This window comes from Tupaia chinensis, unplaced genomic scaffold, assembly GCF_000334495.1.
Source record: "Tupaia chinensis unplaced genomic scaffold, TupChi_1.0 Scaffold143584_1, whole genome shotgun sequence".
Lineage (NCBI taxonomy): Eukaryota > Metazoa > Chordata > Mammalia > Scandentia > Tupaiidae > Tupaia > Tupaia belangeri.
In genome coordinates, this window is record NW_006203430.1 from 2946590 (window position 1) to 2972004 (window position 25415).

Sequence of the window (25415 nt, forward strand, 5' to 3'; positions counted from 1 at the left end):
CAAGATCCCGAGAGGAGAATGGAGGAGAAGGGATTGCGGCGTGACCATCCCCCCTGGGGGGTGATTTCTCGCTTTCTCTATGTCTCTGTCTGTCTGTCTGGCAAGCCCCTATAGCGAAAACCTCTCCAAAAAAAAAAAAAATACTAGAAAAATTAAACAGTGTTCTTTGTGATGAACACAGCCTGTTAACTAATCAATGAAGAGCAGAAAGCAGCTGGATAGGCAGTGAGTGCCCACCACAGTGTCTTGTCTGTAAGAGACAGACTGAGTGGACTTCTGAAGTGATGAAACAGGTCAGAAGAACACTTGCACGTCAGTCTACATCCTTAAATCCCCAGCTAGCAAAGTAAACCAGCCTTTGTTTATGGACTCAAGACAAGCAGCCAATAAAGTTTGACTAGTGATGCCAAAGACAGTTTTAAAGGTATGACTTTAGGTCCATGTAGAACACAATGCCAGGTGTCTAAAGTTCTCTAATTGTATAGGCCTTGGATACCTGAATGCTACTGTGCTTTACCTTAGTTTCCTTCTCCCAGAGGTGGGGATAATAATGGCAATTTCTTCACTGGGCTATAGAAAAAATTCAGTTAGTAAATACAAAGTGCCTAGCTTATCAAAAGTCAGTATCATTATTATTTTCATGATGTATTTTGATCAACTATTGTCCTACTAGTTCTTCCAAGATGAAATAATTAAATGTCAGACCATTATGGTTTTTTTCCTTAAAATTTTAACTTGAAAAACAACATTATCTGGAAATTCTCACACATCTATCTTTAAAGTGACAGCCCCTTATTCATTCAGGTTTATTCAACTGGATCCTGGCAATTTGGTGTAATGTACGCATTGTTTGCCTAACTCAATAACAATTTCATCCCTACTGTGAGAAAAATTAAATACTTCTTCCTGGTTCCAGCTTCTGCTCAGCCCTTAATTAAGTCTAAGTGCACAGTTAATTATAGAAGCCAAGACCAGAAAGCCATTAGCCGTTTCTTTCTTGGGCAATATGTGATTTACATGTCCATGAGTTTTGCCCTATAATATTTAAATTAAAGATAATTTATAAAAGATGACACTTTATTTTTTTGTCCAACAACCAAGCTTCAGGATAGTGCCAACACACCTTTTCTCAGTCACACTCCGTATTGTCATAATCCAATGTGGCAGGTTCTGTAATAGAGAGGTGGAGGTAGTCAGGCTCTGTGGAGAGCCAGGTCTGATAGCCCTGAGTGACAATAAACTAGGATTTTAAAATAGCATATGCATTGAGGTTGACCCTTGAATTCTTCCCCCTTCCATCCTCCTGTCACAGTTGTCCCTCTATTCAGTTTCAGAGAAAAAAATTGGAGGAATTATTTCTTCTTTCCTTCCAGTCATGCTCTCCTTTGTTCTCCTCACTGGCAGCCATCTGCCCAGCAGCTCCTCTGTAGGACACATCACCAAAGAGTCTATTTCTTCACCATGTTTTCCTTATCCATTGGGATTCATACCTGCCATAAACAGAATAACTTGCCAAGAAGTATTCTTCCATTCCTCTTATCCTTATTCCATGTTTTTACTCCAGAAAAATAAATAAAAGGAATATTAAGAGTATAGAAGCATGAAATATGAAGCAGAGGGAGTTTCCAAAAGTTTATGGAAAATGCATATTGTGAGAAAGTTGTGCAAGGATTTCAAAATTTTTTCTACAAAAATAAACTTTAATTCCATTTTTCCTCAAACTTTTTGAAGTCCCCTCATATAATAGGCATTGTTCTCATTTAAATTTACCCCACATTTCTCATATTTCCCACTTTATTCTAATTTGCAATTGTATTACTATGACTATCTTTTCTCTGACTTTTTTCAAATTGCAGCTTTTATAGACTTCATTTTTAGAGCTATCTCAGAGTCACAGAAAAATTGAGCAGAAAATTCAGAGTTCCCAGATACCCTCTTGGCCAAACATACAAATAGCCTTTACTATAAGCATTTTGCACCACAGTGTTCATTTATTGTAACCCATGAACCCACACTGACATGAAATTATCATCCAGAATCCATAGTTCACATTGGGATTCATGCTTGACATTGTGCCTTCTATGACTTTTGACAACCCTGTAATGATATGCATCTGCCACTACATATCATATAGAATACTTTCACTTCCCTAAAAATCCTTTGTGCATCTCCTATTCATCCCTTCTTCTTAATCTCTGACAACCACTAATCTTTTTATTATCTTCATAGTTTTGCCTTGTTTAGAATGTCACATGGTTGGAATCACATAGTATGCCGTCTTTTCTGATTGGTTTCTTTTACTTAATAATATGCATTTAACGTTTCTCCATATCCGTTCATAGTTTCAGAGCTCACTTTTTAGTGCTGAATAACATTCCATCATCTGAGTTTATCGGTTAATTCCATTCAACTACTGAAGAACATTGTTGCTTCCAAGTTTTGAATACATTATGAATAAAGCAAGTATGAATAGTTGCTATGATCATTCTTATGCAGGCTTTTATATGGACATAAGTTTTTAATTCCTTTGGGTAATTACCAAGGACCCCAACTGCTGGATCATGTGGTAAGACTATGTTAGTTTTGTGAGAAACTGCCAAACTGTTTTCTAAAGTGGCTATGTCATTTTGCATTCCTGAAGCAATGAATGAGAGTTCCTGTTGTTCCACATTCTTGTCAGCATTTAGTGTTGTCAGTGTTTTAGATTTTGGCCATTTTAATAGATGCATAGTGGTATCTCTTCATTTTAATTTTCATTTTTCGTGTGTTATGGAGCATCTTTTCATGTGATTTGTATCTGTATGTCTTCTTCGGTGAGGTGTCTATTAAGGTCTTTGGCATATCTATTAATTTATGTATTTTTTAATTTGCCACAGGGCATGTGTTTAATTTTCATTTTTCGTGTGTTATGGAGCATCTTTTCACGTGCTTATTTGTATCTGTATGTCTTCTTCGGTGAGGTGTCTATTAAGGTCTTTGGCATATCTATTAATTTATTATTTTTTAATTTGCCACAGGGCATGTGCACTATCCAGAAAAAGACCATGGGGGTGGAGGAATTGGAAAGCACCCCAAAGAGGGATGGACATGCCACAATCCCTTTTCCATCTCTCCTTCCTTTCAGGATCTTTGGGCACTGACACACACGTGGCCAGCATGTTTTTCAAACTGCCAGTTCTGGGACTCAAACTACACAGTCGACCACTTGGGATTCAGCCACATTAACCACATGGTCTGGTCCCTTTGACCCATTTATTAGTACTGTTGTTTGTGTCCTTATTGTTGTGTTTTAAGAGTTCTTTGTATATATTATAGATACCAGTCCTTTATCAGCTATATCTTTTACAAATATTTTTTCCCTGTCTGTGACTTGTCTTCTTATTTTCTTGGCAGTGTCTTTCACAAGGCATAAGTTTTTCATTTTAATGAAGCTCATCTTAATAATTCTTTCATGGATCCTGCCTTTGAGTTTTTAATCTGAAAAGTTCTTGTCATGCCTAATATTATCTAATTTTCTCCTATGTTGTCTTCTAGGAGTTTCATAGTTTTGCATTTTACATTCATGTCTATGATCTTTGAGGTAATTTTTGTAAAGAGTACAAGGTCTGTACCTAGATTCATTTTTGTGCAAGTGGATGTCTAATCCTCCACCATCATTTGTGTTCCATTGTATTGTGTTTATTCCTCTGTCAGAGTTTAGTTGACTGTAATTATGTAGGTCTCTTTCAAGGCTCTCTTCTATCCCCATGATCTGTTTTTTCTGATTTCACCAATATCACACTGTCTTGATTGCTGTAGCTTTATAGTAAATCTGGAAGTCTGGGAGTGTCAGTCTCTGATTTACTTTTCCTTCAATACCATATTGGCTATGCTGGGTTTCCTGTCTCACTATATAAACTTTATTATCATTTCGCTGGTGTTCTAAAAAAAAATTGCTAAAATTTAAATTTTTTTTTCCAGAAGGCACACATGCTTGCTAGACAGAAGCACAAAGAGAAAGAAAAAGAGAGAGGGAGCACCCTCCCCAGGGGGCATGGTCATACTGCAATCCCTCCTTTTCCATCTCTTCCTCCTTTCAGGCTTTTGGACACACAGGTCGTTTACAACATATTTCTCAAGCCACCAGATCCAGGACTCAAACTGTCAGTCAGCCATATTGGATCCAGCCACCTTAACCATGATTGGTCTAGAGGCAAGGATTTTTATTGGGATTGCATGAAATTGATATTCAGGTTGAGAAGAAATAATATCTTGAGTCTTCCACTTGCATGGTTCCTTGATTTCTTTTTTTTTCCTTTATTAAAATACTGAGTGTATTTCACATGTATATTTTTGTCTCCCCACCATTTCCATGTCTGACCACCACTACTACTGTGTCCTATCATAACATTCCATACATACGTCATGTTAGGTTCTCAAGATAAACACACAAGACATTACTAAAAAGAAGAAAAATGCAGTTTGAATAGGCAGAGAAAACACCAGAACCAGACTTTGATATGGTAGAGATGTTGGAATTTAAAACAACTATGATCACTGTGCTGAGGGTTTTAATGGATAAAGCAGAGAGCAGGAAAGAACAGGTAGGCAATGTAAGCAGAGAGGTATAAATTCTAAGGAAGAACAACAACAACAACAAAAAACCAAAGGCTAGATATCTAAACTAAACTATCTTTCTCTGTCCTCTTCTCTTCACATCCCCATTCCACACTGTCTTATCCTCGTTAAGTATTTTTTTTTTCACTGTAGGGCGCGTGCGCTCGCCAGACAGACAGAGAGAGACATAGAGACAGAAAGCGAGAAATCACCCCCCGGGGGGATGGTAACGCCGCAATCCCTTCTCCTCCATTCTCCTCTCGGGATCGTGGGCACGCATGCACACGCGCCCGGCGTGAGTTTTAAGCCACCGAGTCCGGGACACGAACCACGGTCGACTACGTGGGAGTCCAGCGACATAGCCATTACGCTAACTGCTGGTTCCCCTCATTAAGTATTTTCACTGTTTTTATGTCCTTCAATATTTCACTCTCTACCATAAAGTGAGGATAGTTGGTATATATATCTTTCTTTCATAGCCTGGCTTACTTCACTCAGCAATAGATTCTCCATATCTGACTCCTTTCTATCAAATACCAGGCTCTTGTTATTTTTTATGGCTGAGTAGTATTCCATAGAGTATCTATGCCACACATGTTCAATCCATTCATCAGTTTGTGGACATTTAGGTTGGTTCCATGTCTTGGCAATCATGAATAATGCTGCAATAAACATTGATGTGCAAGCACTTTTCCAACTGAGCTTTCTCCTGTCCTTTGAGTAGATACCCAGAAGTGGGATTGCTGGATCAAATGGTAATTCTATTTGTAGATCTTTGAGGAACCTCCATATTGTTCTCCACAGTGGCTGAACCAGTTTACATTCCCACCAACAGTATAGGAGAGTACCCTTTTCACCACATCCCCGCCAACACTTATCACTTTTTATATTCTTAATCTTTGCCATTCTGACAGGGGTTAGGTGGTATCTCATTATGGTTTTTATCTGCATCTCCCTTATTATGAGGGATGTTGAGCATTTCCTTATATGCTTTTTGGCTGTTCTTCCTTAGAGAGATTTTTGTTCAGCTCATTTTCCCATCTTTTAATTAGGTTAATCTTTTTTTTTTCACATATGGCACTTGAGTTCCCTGTGTATTCTGGTTATCAGTCCCTTGTCTGAGGCATATTTAACAAAAATATTTTCCCATTCTGAGGGTTGTTGGTTCACACTTGTTACTGTGTCCTTTGCTGTGCAGAAACTTCTTAGTCTTGTGTGTGCATGCCCAAGATCCCGAGAGGAGAATGGAGGAGAAGGTATTGCAGCGTGGCCATCCTCCCTGGGGGGTGATTTCCTGCTTTCTGTCTCTCTGTCTCTGGCAAGCGCACATGCCCTATAGCAAAAATCTCTCCAAAAAAAGAAAATCTTTGATCCATTTTGAGTTGATTTTTGTTAATGGTGAAAGATGGGGGTTGAGTTTCATCTTTCTGCAGGTGGATACCCAGTTTTTCCAGCACCATTTACTAAAGAGGTTTTCCTTTTCCAAATGGACTGACTGATATCCTTTGTCAAAGATCAGTTGGCTGTAAGCTTTGGGGATTATTTCTGGGGTCTCTATTCTCTTCCATTGGTCCACATGTCTGTTTTTGTGGCAATACTATGCTGTTTTGATGATCACAGCTTTATAATATATCTTGGGATCAGGGAGTGATATGCCTCCTACTCCACTCTTCTTGCACAGGATTGCTTTTGCAATACAAGGTCTTTTATGATTCCAGACAGATTCTATGATTGTATTTTCTAGATCTGTGAAGAATATTTCTGGTATTTTTATTGGGATTGCATTAAACATGTAGATTGATTTGGGTAGAATTCATGCTCCAAATCTTAAGAGAAGAGTGGAGGAGAAAGGATTGTAGCATGGCCATGCCCCCTGGTGGGTGATTTCTCACATTCCTTCTCTCTGTTTCTCTCTCTCTCTCTGGTGAGTGCATATGCCCTATGATTAAAAAAAAAACATTTTAAAAAAGATAGACTGGTAAAATAGTTGGTCTTGAGAGCAGGTCTTGTTAGGAAGAATAGAATGCTCTGGCATATTTCAGAATGGCTATCTTCTACCTTCTTCTGCTGGAAGCATGATAGTATGTGTCTCTAATCATCACTGTGAGATGTAGTAGGGTTCCTGGAGTTAAAGCTCAGAAAAGTGTGAGGGCCCCCTTGTGGATTTTTAACTCTCAAGTGTGTCCACAATGGGTCTCCAGCAATTTGTCAATTACAGTGTAGATGTTCCTGATGCAATGCTGGTTCTCAGTGTTTCCACTCATGAATTTTTGCTCAGATAAATTGTCATTCTATGTATTTGCCTTTTGGTATTTCCAATTTGGGTGAGAGTGGTTTGCCCCATGACCTCAATTCCCTAGCAGATCTAAGAACTGTTAATTTTCAGTTTGTCCAGCTTTTACTTGTTGTTAGGACAGGGTGATGACTTCAAGCTCTTTTGGGCCAGACTGAAAACCACAAGTCTTTTCTCTAATTTTTATGATCACTTTATAGATGTTGGTAGGAACCTTTTTTTTCTTTTAAATTACTATGGTCCTTCATATTAACATAGTTCAACTTAGGAGATTGGAGAATAAAATTTCAGGCAAATCATTTGTTAAGACCAAAATGGGGAGTTAATTTATTTGTGTCTATACGTAAGATTGTAAAGAAAATTGTTTCAGAAGTTTCTCCCTACCCACTCCCCTACAATCACACAAGAAATATTTTCTCTTATTAAGCTCACAAAGTTCTTCCTATAGTTTTCAAAGTTTTTTGTTTCAAGAGTTTCTCCCTACCCCACCCTATAATCACACAACCAATATTTTTCTTATTAAGCTCACAAAGTTCTTCCTATAGCTTTCAAAGTTTTCAGTTGAGGGAACCAGCAGTTTGCATAATATGTCGCTGGACTCCCACATAGTCGACCGCAGTTCACATCCCGGACCTGGTGGCTTAAAACTCACGCCGGGCACGTGTGCGTGCGTGCCCAAGATCCCAAGAGGAGAATGAAGGAGAAGGGATTGCGGCGTGACCATCCCCCCTAGGGGGTGATTTCTCGCTTTCTGTCTTTCTGTCTCTCTCTGTCTGTCTGGCGAGCGCACGTGCCCTATAGCGAAAACCTCTCAAAAAAAAAAAGTTTTCAGTTGAAAAAAGTACAGATCTAAGAAATACTCAAAAGAGAGAGAAAAGAAAAGCTCATTTGTCCACAGTCATAACAGATCCTCAGTTATAAATCGTTACCTTCCTGAATCATCTATAATTATGGACAAGAGAATTTGAGCTATATAAGAACAAATTCAGATCCTAAACAATGACTCAAACCCTACATGACCAAACAAGCTTCTTTATGAGTTGTGGAAAACCTTGCCTTATAAATGGTGGTGATGATCATGATGATTAAGTCAGTTAATTAAGCACATTAGGAGTCACCACCGTTGTGTAACACATTGCTGGGTGCTCATAGCTCAACTCAACTCTTTAAAAGCTTAATATTTTGTTTTTGAGAGATGGAGTGAAAGCAATTTGGTGATAATTATAATTTGGAAGAAAATGTAAATTTTGAAATGCCTTACTAGAGCCATTACAGTGATGTGGAATCAGTACCTTTGGGGTCAGAAAGAAACAGGATTCAATTCCAGCTCCACCATTTGGTCAAGTTATTGAAAGTCTCTGAAACTTAGTTTCTTCATTTGGAAAATAGAGAGAAAGAATAACTTTTACAAGGTTACCAGGACTAAATGCGATAACACATGTAGAGTCCTGACATACAGTAGTTATACACTATATGTTCAGAGTTTCCACTCCCTATATGATGATGTTTCTAAACACTTTATTCACAGAGAGGAGAAATGCTTCATTTGGGCCACATGGTGTTTTATTTTTTAAATTTGAACTATATGACAACACTTAAAACTTGTTGATATAATCTCTGAATTTCTAATTTTGTCTGAAGTTTGCAAAGACTGGGACCATCATGGGGCATCAGTCTGTGGGAACCAAGTTGCTGCTCTCTCCATTTCTTCAGTTCCCACCACTCCTATTGTCTTACACCAGCTTCTCTCATAAATCCTTCCTGGCCCAAGACATTCGTGTTTTTGACTTCTCGTCAGAGTAAAAGTACAGTGAAAAGGTAGAGTTATGCCAAAAAGCTTGCTAAGACATTTGGGAGCCAGATTTTGAAGGAGGTTCATGGACATAGAATATGTGTTTATGAAGATGCTTAAAGCTGCGGTCTCTGACTGGACCTCTGATTTAAGCATGCTCTCATAAGTCCTTAATGGGATTCTTTTACACTTAGAGAAGATTAGCAATGATGTGTTTAGCATAAAATCACCAAAATTAGTTCATGCATATAGGGGATTAGAAAGAAGAAAGAGGGGCCAGATGATGGTACAGCAGTAAAGCACAATGCTCTGCAAAACTGACCAGCATGAGAAGGATCTAGGTTTGTATCCGGAGACCTCTCTGAGTAGTCTGGACACACATGTGCCCATAATCTAGGTCCGGCTGATGCTGGGACTGGATCACAGCATCAAGACACTGTTGGTGCTCTTCCTCTATCTGTCTGTCTGTCCTTCTCCCTCTTTCTGATTATCTTGCTTATAGGAGAAATAAATTAATATTTTTTGAAAAATAGAAGAATAAAGTTATTTTCTAGTCCAAGCATAGCTTTTATTGGGGTACACATCACCCACCATTCACCACCCTGCCAGCAATGCAAGAAGCATGTTTCTTAAGTGTCATTTCCCAGCCATTAGGATTAGAGGAATTCAAGCAAAAAAAGGCAGAGGGAAGTCTGGTAAAGCAAACTATGCCTTTCTGTATAGGTAGAACAACAACAAATATTGAGATAATTGTCTGTATAAATCAGTCTAAAGCAAATCAAAGAAATTCAACCAAGAAGTGGGCATTTTGCCTGAATTATGGAGCTAATTATCTCAATCCTGCTCTTCAGTGTTCCTAGGGAGACCTGGCCCAAGAATGTTTTTCTAGTGAGCTGGCAGATAGAGAAGTGGAGAGAAAATGTATTATTATAAGCACAGCTGTGTACTTGGAGCTTAGTGCTGCTCTGTCCAAAACACCTGCAGAGAACATCCAGGCCTGGGCTCTAGTTCACAGGCCAGAAGACTAGCTGGACAACAGGGCTGGTCTACAGAAGATGACCATGGTCTGTGTGTAGAAAGAGGGCATGACTGTGCCCAGGGGAGTCACCTGCTTACCTTTCAAAATCTGTATGACTTTGTACTGTCAGAGACATTACAGGTGATATTCACTTTTCTGTTTATGTTTCCAGTGTATCTGTTTTCAAACAACTTTCAGCAATAAAAAGGGCAACTTATTAATGAAACTCTTCTGCCTTCAAAGTATGAAATTAAAAGATTATTATAACTACAGGCAAGAAAGCATTTGGATTATGTGTCATTTAGAAATGATAATAAAGATTATCCATATGGTCTGATGTTGCAATGCCTTACGTTGCATTAGCAATCACCTAATATGGGATAATTTTGATTACGTGGCTCATTGCAAATTCTGTTGTGTCCTAGGTCGGTGTCAAGATGATTTACCAGAAAAAGCTACCATTTTCCTTTGTAAATGCTGCTGCTAGGTGCTTGCACAGAATTAATATATTTTTAGGATATGGTGTTTTTGGAATTGTGGTGGTATGGTCTTTTTTTTTTCTTTCTTTCTTTAAGGCTTTTGCCATAGAGCAAGTGAGCTCACCAGAGAAACAGAGCGATAGTGAGAGAGAAAGTGAGAAATCATCATGAGGATCAGGGGTGGCCATGCCACAATCCCTTTTCTTCCACTCTTCTCATGGGATTTTGGACACACACACATACACATATGTGCATGCGCACCTGGCATGATTTTCAAGCTGCTAGATCCAAGACTCAGACTGCAGTCAGTCATGTGGGAATCCAGCAACTTAATCACCATGCCACCTGCTGTCCCCTGCTATAGTCTTCTTAAACCTTCTCATTTTATACTTTCTCCTTAAACATCTCTAATTCTTACTGTCTTAGGTGCATAAAACAACCTCTAGTAGCAAGATCTATAAGAATGTGTTATATCTGGAGAAGAGGCCAGGCCTTCAGAAGGTTCCACATGGCTCCAGTGAACTAGATTTTTCAGGGAATGAAAATTTTCTACTGATAATTCAGCCTCCAGCAAATGAGCTAGCGATGGATCTAAGGGCACTGGAGCTAAACATCCAAATACTAAGAGGGTTAAAATATTCCCCAATATCTACTGAATCTGTTGCACCAGCGATCACAACAGAACAGCAAAGAGATTCTAGATGACCTCTGTCTGCTTGCTCCTGAACATTCAGGCTGAACTTCAAGAATTTGAAAGAAACACACTATCCATCAGATGACAAGAAATCACCGCAGGATCACAAGAAATATGGGAAAACAAGAAAATACCTCTCCTCCAAGGGAAAAGAGTAACTCTTCTTCATCCACAAGCAGTTCAGTGAAAGTCAGGAAATGTCTGATAAGGAAGTTAGAGCATTCATAATGTCGAAGCTAACAGAGATGGAAGAGAAGAGAGATAATGAACTGCTAAAGAGAAAGGAGAAAGAAGTTGACGAGTTCCAGGAAATGAGGAAATTCTTGCAAGATCTAAAAGAGGAATTACACACTTTACAAAAGACTCAAATGGAACTGCTAGAGATGAAGTCTATAATACAAGAAGTCAAAATCTCCCTTGAAAGTATTAAAAGCAGACTAGATCATTCAAAAAATAGAATCTCAGATGTAGAAGAGAAAATGGCTGGCCTAGAAAAATCCACCACGACGACTGGCCCAAAAATTTGAGAATAATATGTGAGAAGTACTAGATACCATCAAACGTCCAAATATCCAGATAATTGGCATTCCAGAAGGTGAAGAGACCCATAAGGTCATTGATAATCTATTCCATGAGCCCCAGCTAGGTGCTACTTTATAGGATGCGTAAAGTTAGACTTGTGTTCATGGAAATGTGTGTGTCACCTGTGTTTGCTATGAGGATATTTGGATTGATTAGGGTCTTTGGTGATTCAATAAAATGTGGGGGAAAAACAGTATAGAAAACAAACATAGATACCAGAGACAGTATGGGAGGAGAGTGGGAGATGGCAGAGGGTAAGAGATAGGGAATCAAGGATGGGGAAAAAAAAGCAAAACATACAACAAGAAATGGAAGATAATTTGCTGACAATAACATGTTTGTTGATGTGCTTGATTGAGACAATATACAGTGTACTCTGGATGGAAAATCTCATTTTGTATGCTGTAATGATGTACAGTGAATGAATGCAAATAAATAAATTTAAATATAAAAAGAATATATCTGTTTAGATATTAATTTTCTCCGTTCTTTATGGCTTTTGTAAGGTATCTATAATTTTATATTATGAGCTTTTGGTGGTCAGTAAGCAGGACATGAAGTCCAAGAGTAGCCTATTTTGGTAAAAGAACTAGAAATTTCTCTCTTATTCCCATTATTTTTGCATTGTCTTACGCTGAGGCAGGAAATGATGAGGACTTACTCCTGTTGAATTTCCCAGGGAAGCTAGTAACATGACTTTAACCCTGCTCTGTTGTAGTTGACAAACCTTCATGGGGAACTAATTTGAGTTCATTTTGGATTGGGTCCAATGTCATATTCCTCTGAGAATTCAGTACATACACCTCCGGTCCTTTGAGGCCTGAGCGGCCTATGTCCTCTGGAGGCCCTGCGTCCCATCTGCTCTTTTGTTCCATATACTCTAATTATACCTTCTCGACCCCTTGCCTAATTCTGGTCTTTAGTTTTACAATGTGCCTTTTAGATTTAACCTTGGGTTATTTCTATTTTAATGGCAAATATTTATTGAGGGAGAATCTTCTCTTTGACACTGTATATGGCAAGGTAGAAAATAATTTAGTAAAATGCTAATCACTAGGAAAATATCAGTGAGCAGATAATGATTGTGTTGTGCTAGGATTATTGATTATTTTACTTTAGCCTATAGTAGAAGAAACATAATATTTTAAGCTTTTTTTCTTCATGAAAGGCAGCAATTTTTTTCTTTTTAAATTTCTATAACCTAGAAGAATATATGATATGTAGAAGACCATCAGTTGGTGCCAGACAGTGGCACAATGGTAATACATTTAGGCCCACATGGAAAGATCCTGGGTTCACATCCCGGATACATATACATGCATCTTTGTGATCTGGACTGGCTGAGACTAGAGGTAGATCACAGCATGAAGACTTTGTTGAGGGAACCTTTCTCTCCTTTTTCTCTCTCCCCCTCTCCTTCTCCCTCTCATGGAAGAAATAAATAAGGCACCATCAATCAATATACAGATAAATATGATCAACTCAATAGAAGTTATCCCTGAACATTGGTCTGTACATATACCAAAGCTCCATTTTCCATTCAAATGCATGTCTACATAATTGAACTCTTTGTTCTAAGGAAACTAGCCAAGAAGCGGAAGGAGACCATGAGCAGCACCCGGCAGGAGATGACCGTGATGGTGAACTCAATGGACAAGAGCTATGCTGAGCAGGGCACAAACTGCGATGAGGCCTTCTCATTCATGGACACGCACAATCTGAATGGCAGATGTAAGTAAACACATTGCTTGGCTTTTAATACAGCTCTCCAGTTTTCTAGGGTTCCAGGTAGACCCAGAGGACTAAAACAAACAAACAAAAAATTGATAAAGAATTCATATTCCATATTGGTTTCTCTAGCCACTTTAATGACCTTGAAAATTCTGTGTGCCCTAGGTTTCTTAGCAGAGGTGATGCTGTAAAGGTCATAGGACCAGGTCGGGAAGCAGGAAACCACAGAGTTTCTGTAAAGATCCAGAGAGCAGTGACAAGAAGGCTTTCCTCCACTTGAGGAAGACGGAACCTGCTTCTCATCATCCTTGTTGTTTAGATCCCATTTGTAAGCTAGCCAGGTGTGGAATTACACAGGGGAAGCCTGTTATAAAACAGTTCACTAAATGGCAGTATCGAGTTAATTGTTTATTTGTTTAGCTGACAGGTTCTGCCTTTATTATAGGGTTATTAGTGGCAATTAATAAATTAAACTGTATTTCAACTTCACAAGTCTTACACTTCACTCCAGGTGGGTAAGCCAATCTCAGCTAATACCTTCCCATAGTACCACCTGTGATCCAGGTATAAGGCATTATTTTAGGAAGCTAACAATTGGATTGATTGTCTGCAGTACACGAGGAGTAGTTGTTTTGTCCCTGGTGATCCCAGAAACCAGAGGTAGATCCCATGTTGTGTGCCTGATTTTGCTGGTTCCCAACACACATTCACTGAGGTGGTCAAGACCAGAAGTTTCTTTATTATATGAAATCCATGCCATGGACCACTGCTGACTCAGCTGCATAATTGGGATGCTGATCAGCACAGTCAAGTAAGAAAGTTCAACTATTCCTGTAATTTTAAAAAAAAAAAAAAAAAAAAAAAAAAAAAAAAAAAAAAAAAAAAAAAAAAAAAAAAAAAAAAAAAAAAAAAAAGGCACATGAAGGGTCTTGTTGACTCTGCAGAGCACAGAAATGGTACCTGGAAGGGGAGACCGCTGACTGGGTAGCAACAGTGAGTGCTTGTGTCCTGACCACATGCTGTGGCTCATTGTGGTTCTGCAGTTCTTCCATTCTCCCCCCAGATTATGGCATGGTCAGCATACAGGCGCGCCCCTGAGCCTTGCATTTTTCCTGTACTTTGCTAGGCTTCAGAATTCAGCATTTGATTGATGTTCTGTTGAGAGTGGCTAAAGCCATCTCACCTTATCCTCCTACACGTATTCCTTCTCCATGCATACCTGGCTCAGTAGAGCTCCTGTGAGCAGATGCAACTTTGACACACTGGGCTCTGTTTCATTTTTGACCTTCATTCTTGCCCCTTTCAATGTCATTTTCAGTGTGTGGAATAGAAGCCATGGTAGCTCAATATACTACAAGCTACTGGCTCATCTGAAAAGTCATGATGCATTTTTCATAGAAAAATACATCATGACTTCCCCAATGGCCCAATACTTCTCATTTTTTTTATAGATTCTTTCTGCCTTGTAAAAATATATACTATAGGTCTTCAAAAAGTTTATAGAAAATGCATATTATGAAAAAAACTAATTTCAAAAAAATTCCCCCCAAAAAAATTTATATTATAATTCCATTTTTTACAGACTTCTTGAAGTCCTCTATATACAGTGCATTTAACTGCCCAAAGAGAGTAACTTATGCATTTGTTGTGAGGAAGATTTTTCGACCACATTCAAGGCTCAAAGTAGTCGCAGTTTCTTGAACATCAGGTTGAAGGGACCACACAGATATAGGGTCTCATTTTCTTGGATAACCCATTAATGTTCCCAACTTTCTATTTCATGGTGAAATTCCTCACGAATAAATTTACTTGGAATTATTCACCCAAAGAGCAGGAACCTGTATTAGTAGTTTCTAGGCGTTTGAAGTTTGAACAACAGGGGATATTTGCCTCTGGATAGAAAACTTAATTTGGCAGTTACTTTTTTAAAGTGACTGTATCTGTGAAAATCCAAAACCGCTCATGCAAAAAGGACTGGTGCAGAAGCCAACATCAGCTTCCATGGCTAGCCTGCCGTCAGGCATTGTATCATGTGCCCCTCAGTAAAGCCAACGGGAGAAACTCAACAGGATACTCTATTTTTCTCCTACTCTTTGAGCAAAGACTAGGTCTCATCAAGTCCGATCCATCAACAGTGACCCTAGTTGTAAATGTTATTATAATGCTCTCTCTATCTCTTTTTTTAAGTTTATTTATTTCTTTTATAAACAAGAGACAGAGAGAAAAAGAGTAACAGAGATAGACAGACTGAGAAATAGCTCCCCAACAAATCTTTACACCATAACCCACCTCCTCAGCCAGCCCTGTGTCATGGGCACATGCATGCACATGTGAGTCAGCATCATGGAGCATCATAGTTTATCTCTGTGCCACCATCTGGCCCTGTAATACTCTCTTAATGTTTTTAAAATAAGAGCACAGTTACTAGGGAGAGAACTGTCAGGAAAAACAATGTTCCCTTACATGACTAGGCACCAGACCCACACCTTTTTTTTTTTTTTTTTTTTGAGAGATTTTCACTGTAGGGCGCGTGCGCTCGACAGACAGACAGAGAGAGACATAGAGACAGAAAGCGAGAAATCACCCCCCAGGGGGGATGGTCACGCCGCAATCCCTTCTCCTCCATTCTCCTCTTGGGATCTTGGGCACGCATGCACACGCGCCCGGCGTGAGTTTTAAGCCACCGGGTCCAGGACACAAACCGCGGTCGACTATGTGGGAGTCCAGCGACATAGCCATTACGCTAACTGCTGGTTCCCCAGACCCACACCTTTTAATTACAAGTATGGGTATGTGTGAAACCTTGCAGAGTTGCAAGAAAGTACCAGAAGTTGTAAGTAGCTTTTAGAAATGAGAAGGTAAGAAAATTGAAATTGGAAAATTTGAGAATAAGCATGAACACATTTATGAAAGAGAAGAATAATCTGTCTACCAAAACAAATATGAGTCGTACCATTTACTTTCTATGTGATAAAAAGGGGAAAACAGATGTAGTGGGAATGGGCTTAATTTTTATACTAAAAGACCAAAGTATTTTAAAATATTGCTGTTTAACAGAAAGGTAAAAATAAACACAGGTATTTTACATCTGCTTTGCACATTGTTGCCAACCATCTAAAAAGTCTGGGGGTAATCGCTGACCTTAGCATATCTTATAGGCATTCTTTCCCGTCGTCGTTCTTTTTATCAATCGCTCTCTTTTTCCTTGGAAGCTTAACATAAACGTGTATTATAAATAAATATGACACTTCTCTGTTTTAGAAAAATATCCTATAACTGACAGGCAACTTGGGTTCTGGTCCTTGTTCTGTCACTTGGTAATTGTACACTTTGAAAACATAAACACAGGTCAAGGAGCTGCCCTTAAGCAACTGCTCCTGGTATCTAAAGTGTATTAACATGTCACCAGGATAAGTATACAGTATTCACAGGGATTCGGTAGTGCTTCCCACAACTACAGAGATGTAATTGTGTATTATTAGTCTTCTGATAAAGAAGTCAGTAGCAAATCATGGAACTTCATAAGGAGTTGTGATTTAGACTTAACAACTACAGTGATGTAATTGTGTATTAGTCTTCTGATAAAGAAGTCAGTAGCAAATCATGGAACTTCATAAGGAGTTGTGATTTAGACTTAACGGTGAATCACCTAGAACATATTCAGATCTTCATACTATAACAAAAGAATTTTTTAAAATAAAAATCAATTAACACATTTGAAGAGTTAACAGACTCATTTGAAATATAAAATACCCTATTTTCAATAGAATCAGATAAATCAGATGGGATTAATTTTCCCTCTCAAAAACAGGGAGGAAAAGAAGGTTGTATTAGTTCAATCCTGATTGCTTCAGAGGGACATATCAAAGAAAAATAAGCATTATGCTAGAGATGTAAAAGACTAATAGAACATCAAAGCATGCACCCTTCATCTTAAATATAGCAGCTCTGAAACATCACGTTTGTCTTTCATAACCCAGGTCATAGCATTATGGAGTTCTCTGCATATGCAAAATGCGAGGAAAGAGGCTTTAGCTAACTACAAAAAAAAAAAGGGATTCAGAATATTCTCCAAAATCTATGTTTAGATAATTTTCTACTTTTAGTCATAAAATTCAACTTGGTAGAAGAGCAGAATTTTATAAGCAAAGGCTAGAAGGAAAAAATAGAATTCTGATGAATTTCTCTATTCAAGAGAGTGGTTGTGGATTTTGTTCTTCATTTGTGAGTCAAGAAAAGTCAATAAAAGATAGAAGAGCACTTGTTCTCTAAAGGACAAGTAACGACCCAGAGGCAACTGGAAATGGTATCTACCCTGCAGCCTTCAGTGAATCTGGGAGGTTGCTTCATATCAAAGTCTACGCCAGTGTGGTCACCACAGGTGATCTCAGTGTCACATGTTCACAGTATTTCCGCTCTACAACTACTGACCAGCCTGCCTTTTATTTACAGCTGTGTCTTCACCATCATCCTTCACAATGAAAACAAATACACTGAGCACATCGGTGCCTAATTCCTATTACCCAGGTAACAGATTTTTCTATTGTTTCCTCTCTTCATAAGCCATTAGCAGTCAGAAACAATCAGCCCTCTGTGCGATCCAGGATGCTTTAGGAGCTTACCGTGTTGGATATGTCGTAACCTAGTGCTTTGTATGGCTTTCTGTGGGGGAACTGGGGGATCCTTCATCAATCATTTACTGTTCTTTCTCTTTTTACTTTCTCTGCCTTGACCCGCTTACGATGTATGACAGACCCATTTGTGCCAACTGCAATTTTAGGTGAGAACATTTCCCTTTATCACAGTTTATTGCAGGAGTAATTTAGAAAGTCAGTGGCTACTCTGTAGGAGATTGGAGTTTTAATTCCATAGGATGCAGTAATTACAAGCAGGATATGGGGTGAGGGGTGGCCTGGGGGGAGAGATGACATGAAGACTTTCTCTAAACAGTCTCCCTTGATAAGAAGGGTTTGTTGTATGTTATGTTGGGGATGATACTGAAAGTTTCAAATGAACAATCCCAGCTCCAGTATTCTCTCTTTCTGTGTTCAGATTTTCAAATTAGGTCTGATCCCAGGAGAAAAAACAACATGTTATCACTCAGCTGTGTACTTCCAAGAGCTGAATTCTGTCTAATGTGATAGTCATAACAGTGAAAATAGCTTCTCATTATTTTCACTTATTGCTAAGCACTGAAAACTTCAATTTCAAAAATAACATTTTTCTGATTATGCCAACTGTTATGCAAAAATAGGATCACTATAGAACTGTCGCCCTTGACCCAACCCTGGAGCCACTCAGGGCACCCCAGTATTCCAAAATGTCTGTCACACATTGGAATTTCCAAGGGGTTGATGTACTGAACAGCAAAATGAAAAGATGGCACTTTATAATCATATGGTTTATGATGTGTCAGATGTCACTGGAAATGAACTAAAATGTTAGCCCAGTGGGGCAGAATGCATTTAAAGTATGCAATATTCCCAGCAGGGGGTTACAGAAAAATATCTCGTTTGTCCAATATAAGAAGGGTGAGGAGAAATGGCATTACCTGGCTGTGATAACCAAACAAGCTTGAGCGCTGTGCATTTGAGACGCATAAATAACCCGAGTGTATCACGGCTGTGTTCTCTTTCTACTACTAACCTTACCGAAAAGGAGCACAACAAAAACGACTTCCAGGTATATAACAATTCATTGTAGCAAGAGTTCCATCCTCAGTTGTTCAACTTCTCCTTCCTACTTCTCTTTTCGAAGGTTTATCTCTTTGCAACATAATTTTCCCCCTGTGCTTCTCTTTTCTTGAAGTTAGGATTTGTGTATAGAGGGTGATTCTTTTCCTTATGGTGTTCTCTAGATGTTTCCATGTTTGTTGCCTAAGGAAAAAAATGAACTCAGGCAGAAGTTTAAACATGGATGTAAAACAGAATTTGAGAATTTTGCAACATTTTGAGGGCTAACTAACCAACCCACTAAACTCCCCCTCTCCCACCTTTTAATAGTAACAATAAGGAAGAGAAAGCTGCATTTTTATCCTTTTCATAAGTGAGGGGCATGGGCTAATCTTAGGCACCAGAACAATGTAATCTACATGCAAATGACATTTGCAGAATCTTTTGATAGGAGAAGATTTGCAATTTCTTTGTGTGCTGTAGCATTCATTCCAAGGTTCTTCTAGAAGATGCTCTGACCTTGGGGGAGCTGAGAATGGGGAGGGCTGAGACATGCATTGTCAGAGGGAAGTAAATGTTCAGATTTCACAGCAGGATTAAGATAAGCTTATTAAACAAATATCATTTTTATAGTCACTGCTTTGTTATTATGAACACTAACAGCATTTTTTTAAGTTGGTTAGGCCTCTTTACAGAAAATGACTTGCACAGACAATTAAAATAGAAAAATGATGCACATTGTAAAAAATAAGTCAACCAGGTCAACAAAATAACTGATCATGTCTGTAGTGATAAGAATGTGAATTTATAGTACATAATAAGGGTTGGGTGGTTTTCACTTGTAGTCATGGAAAGAAGAGAAGCTACTCTGGCACTTTTCCCTAGTGTACATAGCAAGAAGGAATATACCTTAGACAAGAAGGAAGGCTTTGTTGTGAATCAGAGCTCATCCCATTACATCCTCCGGTACTTTCACCTTTTAGACTCAGACGCGGAGGTACCCAGTCCTACACTGTAGAGAGCTTAAATATGTCTTTACTGGGACCCGGAGGTGACTTGGTGATTAAGGCGCTAGATTCCCACGTGTCCAATCAGGGTTCCAGTCCTGGACTTGGCAACTTAAAACTCATGCCGAGTGCTTGTGCTGGCGTGCTCTAAATCCCAAGAGGAGAATAGAGGAGAAGGGATTGTGATATGACCAACTCCCTGGGGGGGGGGGTGATTTCTTACTTTCCCTTCCTTTCACTGGAAGTCTCCAGCAAGAACATAGGCTCTACTGCAAACCCCCCCCAAAAAAGTCTTTACCTCAGACATATGAATCCTCCCTCACCTCAAAAATTTAACATCCATTTCACATCAAGATGTTGCAGCTGATTTGTTAAGCATTCAAGATAAAAATGTATTAAAGAATATAGGTAGAATTAATTCTTCGTACTTGGAAAACCATCAGAACTATTAGTGAAAGCTTTATTTCTGATTTCTTCTTACACATTATTTTTAATCTTAAGAACCTGGATCTTTCTTTAACAGATATAAGAAATTAAAGACCAAGTGATATTTTTTATCAGCAATAATTCTTTTTTTAAAACATTAGGGGAAACCAGTTAATCACAAATTTCTCTGGAACCAGGAATTTATCATATTTTCAGTGACCTAATTTCATAACAGATATCACACAAGATACCTATTCCCTTTTCAATACACAGGTACTAGGTAGTAGCGCTTTTTCGTTTTTTTACTTAATGGGCTTGGTAGTGTTTAAATGCTTTAAGATGTGACCCACACTGTTATTGAGGGCAAGATGTCACGATGCAGTACAGGATGACAAAAATACAGTAGCGACAGTGTTTGTTGTTCTGGGGGTTTAAAAGGTCTAAGAATATGTAGCCCTGGGATCAGAGCATCACTAGGTTGCTGGTGTAGCCTGATGGAAGGCCCAAATCATTTAGGGGAAGTTAGAAGATCCGCCCACAATGGAGAGCATGTTAATTATATTCATCCCACAAGGCACAAAACTGAGAGAACGAGAGAGGCACAGAGGGGAAACTAATTAATGTTCCATTTATTTTAGTGTAAAGAACAGAACTTCCTGCTGGAGTAACTGAAAGCTCAGTGGACTCAGTGCTTCAGCAGGGATCCTGTATCCCAGTTTATAAAGCATGGCCATTGCCAGCAAGCTACTCTGTTGTGAAAATGTCCAGGTTCATGTGTGACTTTTAAAATAAGACGGGAACCTAGGAATTGCTAAATTTCAAAGCAAATCCAAATGAAACCAAAAACTCATACACTCAACTTGCCACCCTTTTTTATTTTGTCTTTGTGTCTTTAGCCACCTTGTAGTGATCCAGGTGCCATTTCAGCAACAGCCACATAGCTACACACTCGTGTACCACCTTTCATACCATGCATCCTCAGGTGCTTTGCGATGCAGATAGAACTTTGAGGGCTAACTAACCAACCCACTAAACTCCCCCTCTCCCACCTTTTAATAGTAACAATAAGGAAGAGAAAGCTGCATTTTTATCCTTTTCATAAGTGTTCTTTGCACAGACAATTAAAATAGAAAAATGATGCACATTGTAAAAAATAAGTCAACCAGGTCAACAAAATAACTGATCATGTCTGTAGTGATAAGAATGTGAATTTATAGTACATAATAAGGGTTGGGTGGTTTTCACTTGTAGTCATGGAAAGAAGAGAAGCTACTCTGGCACTTTTCCCTAGTGTACATAGCAAGAAGGAATATACCTTAGACAAGAAGGAAGGCTTTGTTGTGAATCAGAGCTCATCCCATTACATCCTCCGGTACTTTCACCTTTTAGACTCAGACGCGGAGGTACCCAGTCCTACACTGTAGAGAGCTTAAATATGTCTTTACTGGGACCCGGAGGTGACTTGGTGATTAAGGCGCTAGATTCCCACGTGTCCAATCAGGGTTCCAGTCCTGGACTTGGCAACTTAAAACTCATGCCGAGTGCTTGTGCTGGCGTGCTCTAAATCCCAAGAGGAGAATAGAGGAGAAGGGATTGTGATATGACCAACTCCCTGGGGGGGGGGTGATTTCTTACTTTCCCTTCCTTTCACTGGAAGTCTCCAGCAAGAACATAGGCTCTACTGCAAACCCCCCCCAAAAAAGTCTTTACCTCAGACATATGAATCCTCCCTCACCTCAAAAATTTAACATCCATTTCACATCAAGATGTTGCAGCTGATTTGTTAAGCATTCAAGATAAAAATGTATTAAAGAATATAGGTAGAATTAATTCTTCGTACTTGGAAAACCATCAGAACTATTAGTGAAAGCTTTATTTCTGATTTCTTCTTACACATTATTTTTAATCTTAAGAACCTGGATCTTTCTTTAACAGATATAAGAAATTAAAGACCAAGTGATATTTTTTATCAGCAATAATTCTTTTTTTAAAACATTAGGGGAAACCAGTTAATCACAAATTTCTCTGGAACCAGGAATTTATCATATTTTCAGTGACCTAATTTCATAACAGATATCACACAAGATACCTATTCCCTTTTCAATACACAGGTACTAGGTAGTAGCGCTTTTTCGTTTTTTTACTTAATGGGCTTGGTAGTGTTTAAATGCTTTAAGATGTGACCCACACTGTTATTGAGGGCAAGATGTCACGATGCAGTACAGGATGACAAAAATACAGTAGCGACAGTGTTTGTTGTTCTGGGGGTTTAAAAGGTCTAAGAATATGTAGCCCTGGGATCAGAGCATCACTAGGTTGCTGGTGTAGCCTGATGGAAGGCCCAAATCATTTAGGGGAAGTTAGAAGATCCGCCCACAATGGAGAGCATGTTAATTATATTCATCCCACAAGGCACAAAACTGAGAGAACGAGAGAGGCACAGAGGGGAAACTAATTAATGTTCCATTTATTTTAGTGTAAAGAACAGAACTTCCTGCTGGAGTAACTGAAAGCTCAGTGGACTCAGTGCTTCAGCAGGGATCCTGTATCCCAGTTTATAAAGCATGGCCATTGCCAGCAAGCTACTCTGTTGTGAAAATGTCCAGGTTCATGTGTGACTTTTAAAATAAGACGGGAACCTAGGAATTGCTAAATTTCAAAGCAAATCCAAATGAAACCAAAAACTCATACACTCAACTTGCCACCCTTTTTTATTTTGTCTTTGTGTCTTTAGCCACCTTGTAGTGATCCAGGTGCCATTTCAGCAACAGCCACATAGCTACACACTCGTGTACCACCTTTCATACCATGCATCCTCAGGTGCTTTGCGATGCAGATAGAACTGAGGTTTCCAAACCAGGCCCAGCTAACTGAGCACCCTTGGACTAAATTTCCTTTGGAGCTGAACCTCTCAGTTAAAAGAAAAAATAAAATAAAATATGTATATTTAAAAACTATAGCTGAATTCCCTTCTGATACACAACCTGGTAATTTTTTTTTAATTTAACATATCCTTTCTTATATGTTTAAATTCTTTATACCTGAAATCAATTTTAATATAATTGTCTCATTTTAAGTGACTTGGGCATTATATTTTGACAATACCCATCCTCAATCATAAATGGCTTAAGGGATTCAGCATTATAATGAGTTAACCTGTAGAATATGGAATTCTTAATCTAATGACACTTTCCTGCATAAGACATTTTAATAGCTACCATTTCTGCAGTTCATTAATCTAATTTACCAGTAGTTTTCCATTAAAATACAGCCTCTTTAGGCTTATTTGACCAAATTTTGACATTAATTTTGTAGCACAATTTGGTTGACTTGTTCAAGAAATTTAAATGAGAAAATGTGTTGAATACAAATAAGACTTATTTAGTCATTACTTGGTTCATGGGGGATGAAAAGCAATTATGAGACTAATTTTAACCTCCTTTTTGTTATTGAGTGCTTAAATTAAACACCTCCATCCTAACATGATGGGGGAATTGAGGCCTTGCCCTCTGACCACCTCTGAATAGAAAACCTAACTGGAAAATTAAAGCACAAAATAAAAACTACCTGTAATTATTCACACAGTACTATTGCTTATGCCCTGTTTCCTTTTTCTCCTCCTCTTTTCTCCTGATATGTATCTTCTTAAAAGTGCCAATAAATGGTAAGTTCCCCGATTTGCCCCATGGAAAAGTTGCGGAGGGAGTGGGTGTTTGTGTCCTACCTGTAGATTCTGACGAAGCCAGCTGGCGCTGCTCTGTGCTGGCCTGCATGTTCGCTGTGGTAGAACATTCCATGTGTGATGTGTTGTTCCACAATATTTTGTCAAGCTTACCGATGCCGGAGCATGCAAAGTGACTCATCAAAACATGATCCCCAGACTAAGTTTTCTTTTGTTTTTCCGCTCGTTGATTTCACATATGAAGTCCACATTTCCATTGCTAGCTTTGTAAGCCAAACCATTTTGTGCACTTTTATTTTGCTCACAGAACATTTGTACAGAGTTTATTCACATCCTCATACCAACTAGTTAACTAATGTTTGAAAGAATATAAGACTGGCTTTGCAGCAGGTCTTGAGAAGTTTCAGATCGAAACTTCTACAAACTTTAGCTCCAGAAGGCTAAAAGGCTCTTATCAATTAGCGTTGTGAAAGTAATAATATCGTTTGGACTGCTTTGTAAAAATAAAGGAAAGAAAGAAAAAAGAAAAGATGTCTGCCTCATTCCTATCAGTATTGCTGATCCCATGTAAATTCCTAAACATTTAACTTTTCTTTTTTGCTGAGCCATCCTAGGGACTATTGCCGCCATAGGTTGAGGGGATGTCAGCGGCAAGCTTCTTAGCTTCTCAGTGATCCCAGTGGTAAATCCCATTGGTTCTCTCTCATTTTCTCCTGGGCCTTCTTTTCCTAGATGAAACCCATACGATGGCCAGTGATACCAGCAGCTTGGTGCAGTCACACACTTACAAGAAGCGCGAGCCAGCCGATGTACCCTACCAGACTGGGCAGCTTCACCCCGCTATCCGGGTGGCAGACCTCCTGCAACACATCACACAGATGAAGTGCGCTGAGGGCTACGGCTTCAAGGAGGAATATGAGGTGAGCACAAGCTTCGTGCCAGGGCTTCTTCCTGACACTGTGCCAGGTATGGTGCTTCCCACGTGTGCAACAAGCCAGAGGAACCCCATGAGAGATGCCAGAGAGGGACCAGGTGATCTCATACATGGATCCATTTCCATGTGGTGAGAAGACTTACTAGGACTTGATAGGAGCAAAAAGGAAGAACACGTCATCTTTTACCTTATTCCATAAATATGTAATGAAAACAGAGTCCTACCAGGCTCTCTTCTTCTCCCCATTCTTGATCACCTTCCTTGGCTTTTCCTGTAATTAAATAAGATTATAAATTCTAATAATTTTGCAGTAGTTATCTCAGGAAGAAACTGCCCACTTAAAGCAATTATAGACTAACCAGCAATGTCATGTGGTGGAGATTAGTAAAGGCACTGGCTATTGTCATGGCTGTGACAGCTGTTATTGTCCCGCCAGCCCAGAAAGCATGCTGCTATACTGGAGTCTGGTGGGGACAGCTGTCAGGGATATTTCCAGGAATGGTGATATT

The 25415-nt window shown here is 39.0% G+C and overlaps 1 protein-coding gene across 7 annotated transcripts in view; it reads left to right on the forward strand.

Annotated features, from left to right (window-relative positions):
• PTPRM (protein tyrosine phosphatase receptor type M) overlaps positions 1 to 25415 on the forward strand; it is a 732676-nt gene that overhangs the window by 520121 nt on the left and 187140 nt on the right. For 4 of the 7 annotated variants that reach the window (XM_027766562.1, XM_027766563.1, XM_006164012.3 and 1 more), the window contains 5 exons: positions 13034 to 13185; positions 17638 to 17712; positions 17939 to 17965; positions 23943 to 23954; positions 24705 to 24892. In XM_027766562.1, coding sequence (XP_027622363.1) covers positions 13034 to 13185; positions 17638 to 17712; positions 17939 to 17965; positions 23943 to 23954; positions 24705 to 24892 — 454 coding nt within the window. The remainder of the gene's footprint in view (positions 1 to 13033; positions 13186 to 17637; positions 17713 to 17938; positions 17966 to 23942; positions 23955 to 24704; positions 24893 to 25415) is intronic. The other 3 variants (XM_027766560.1, XM_006164011.3, XM_027766561.1) reach the window with 2 other exon arrangements.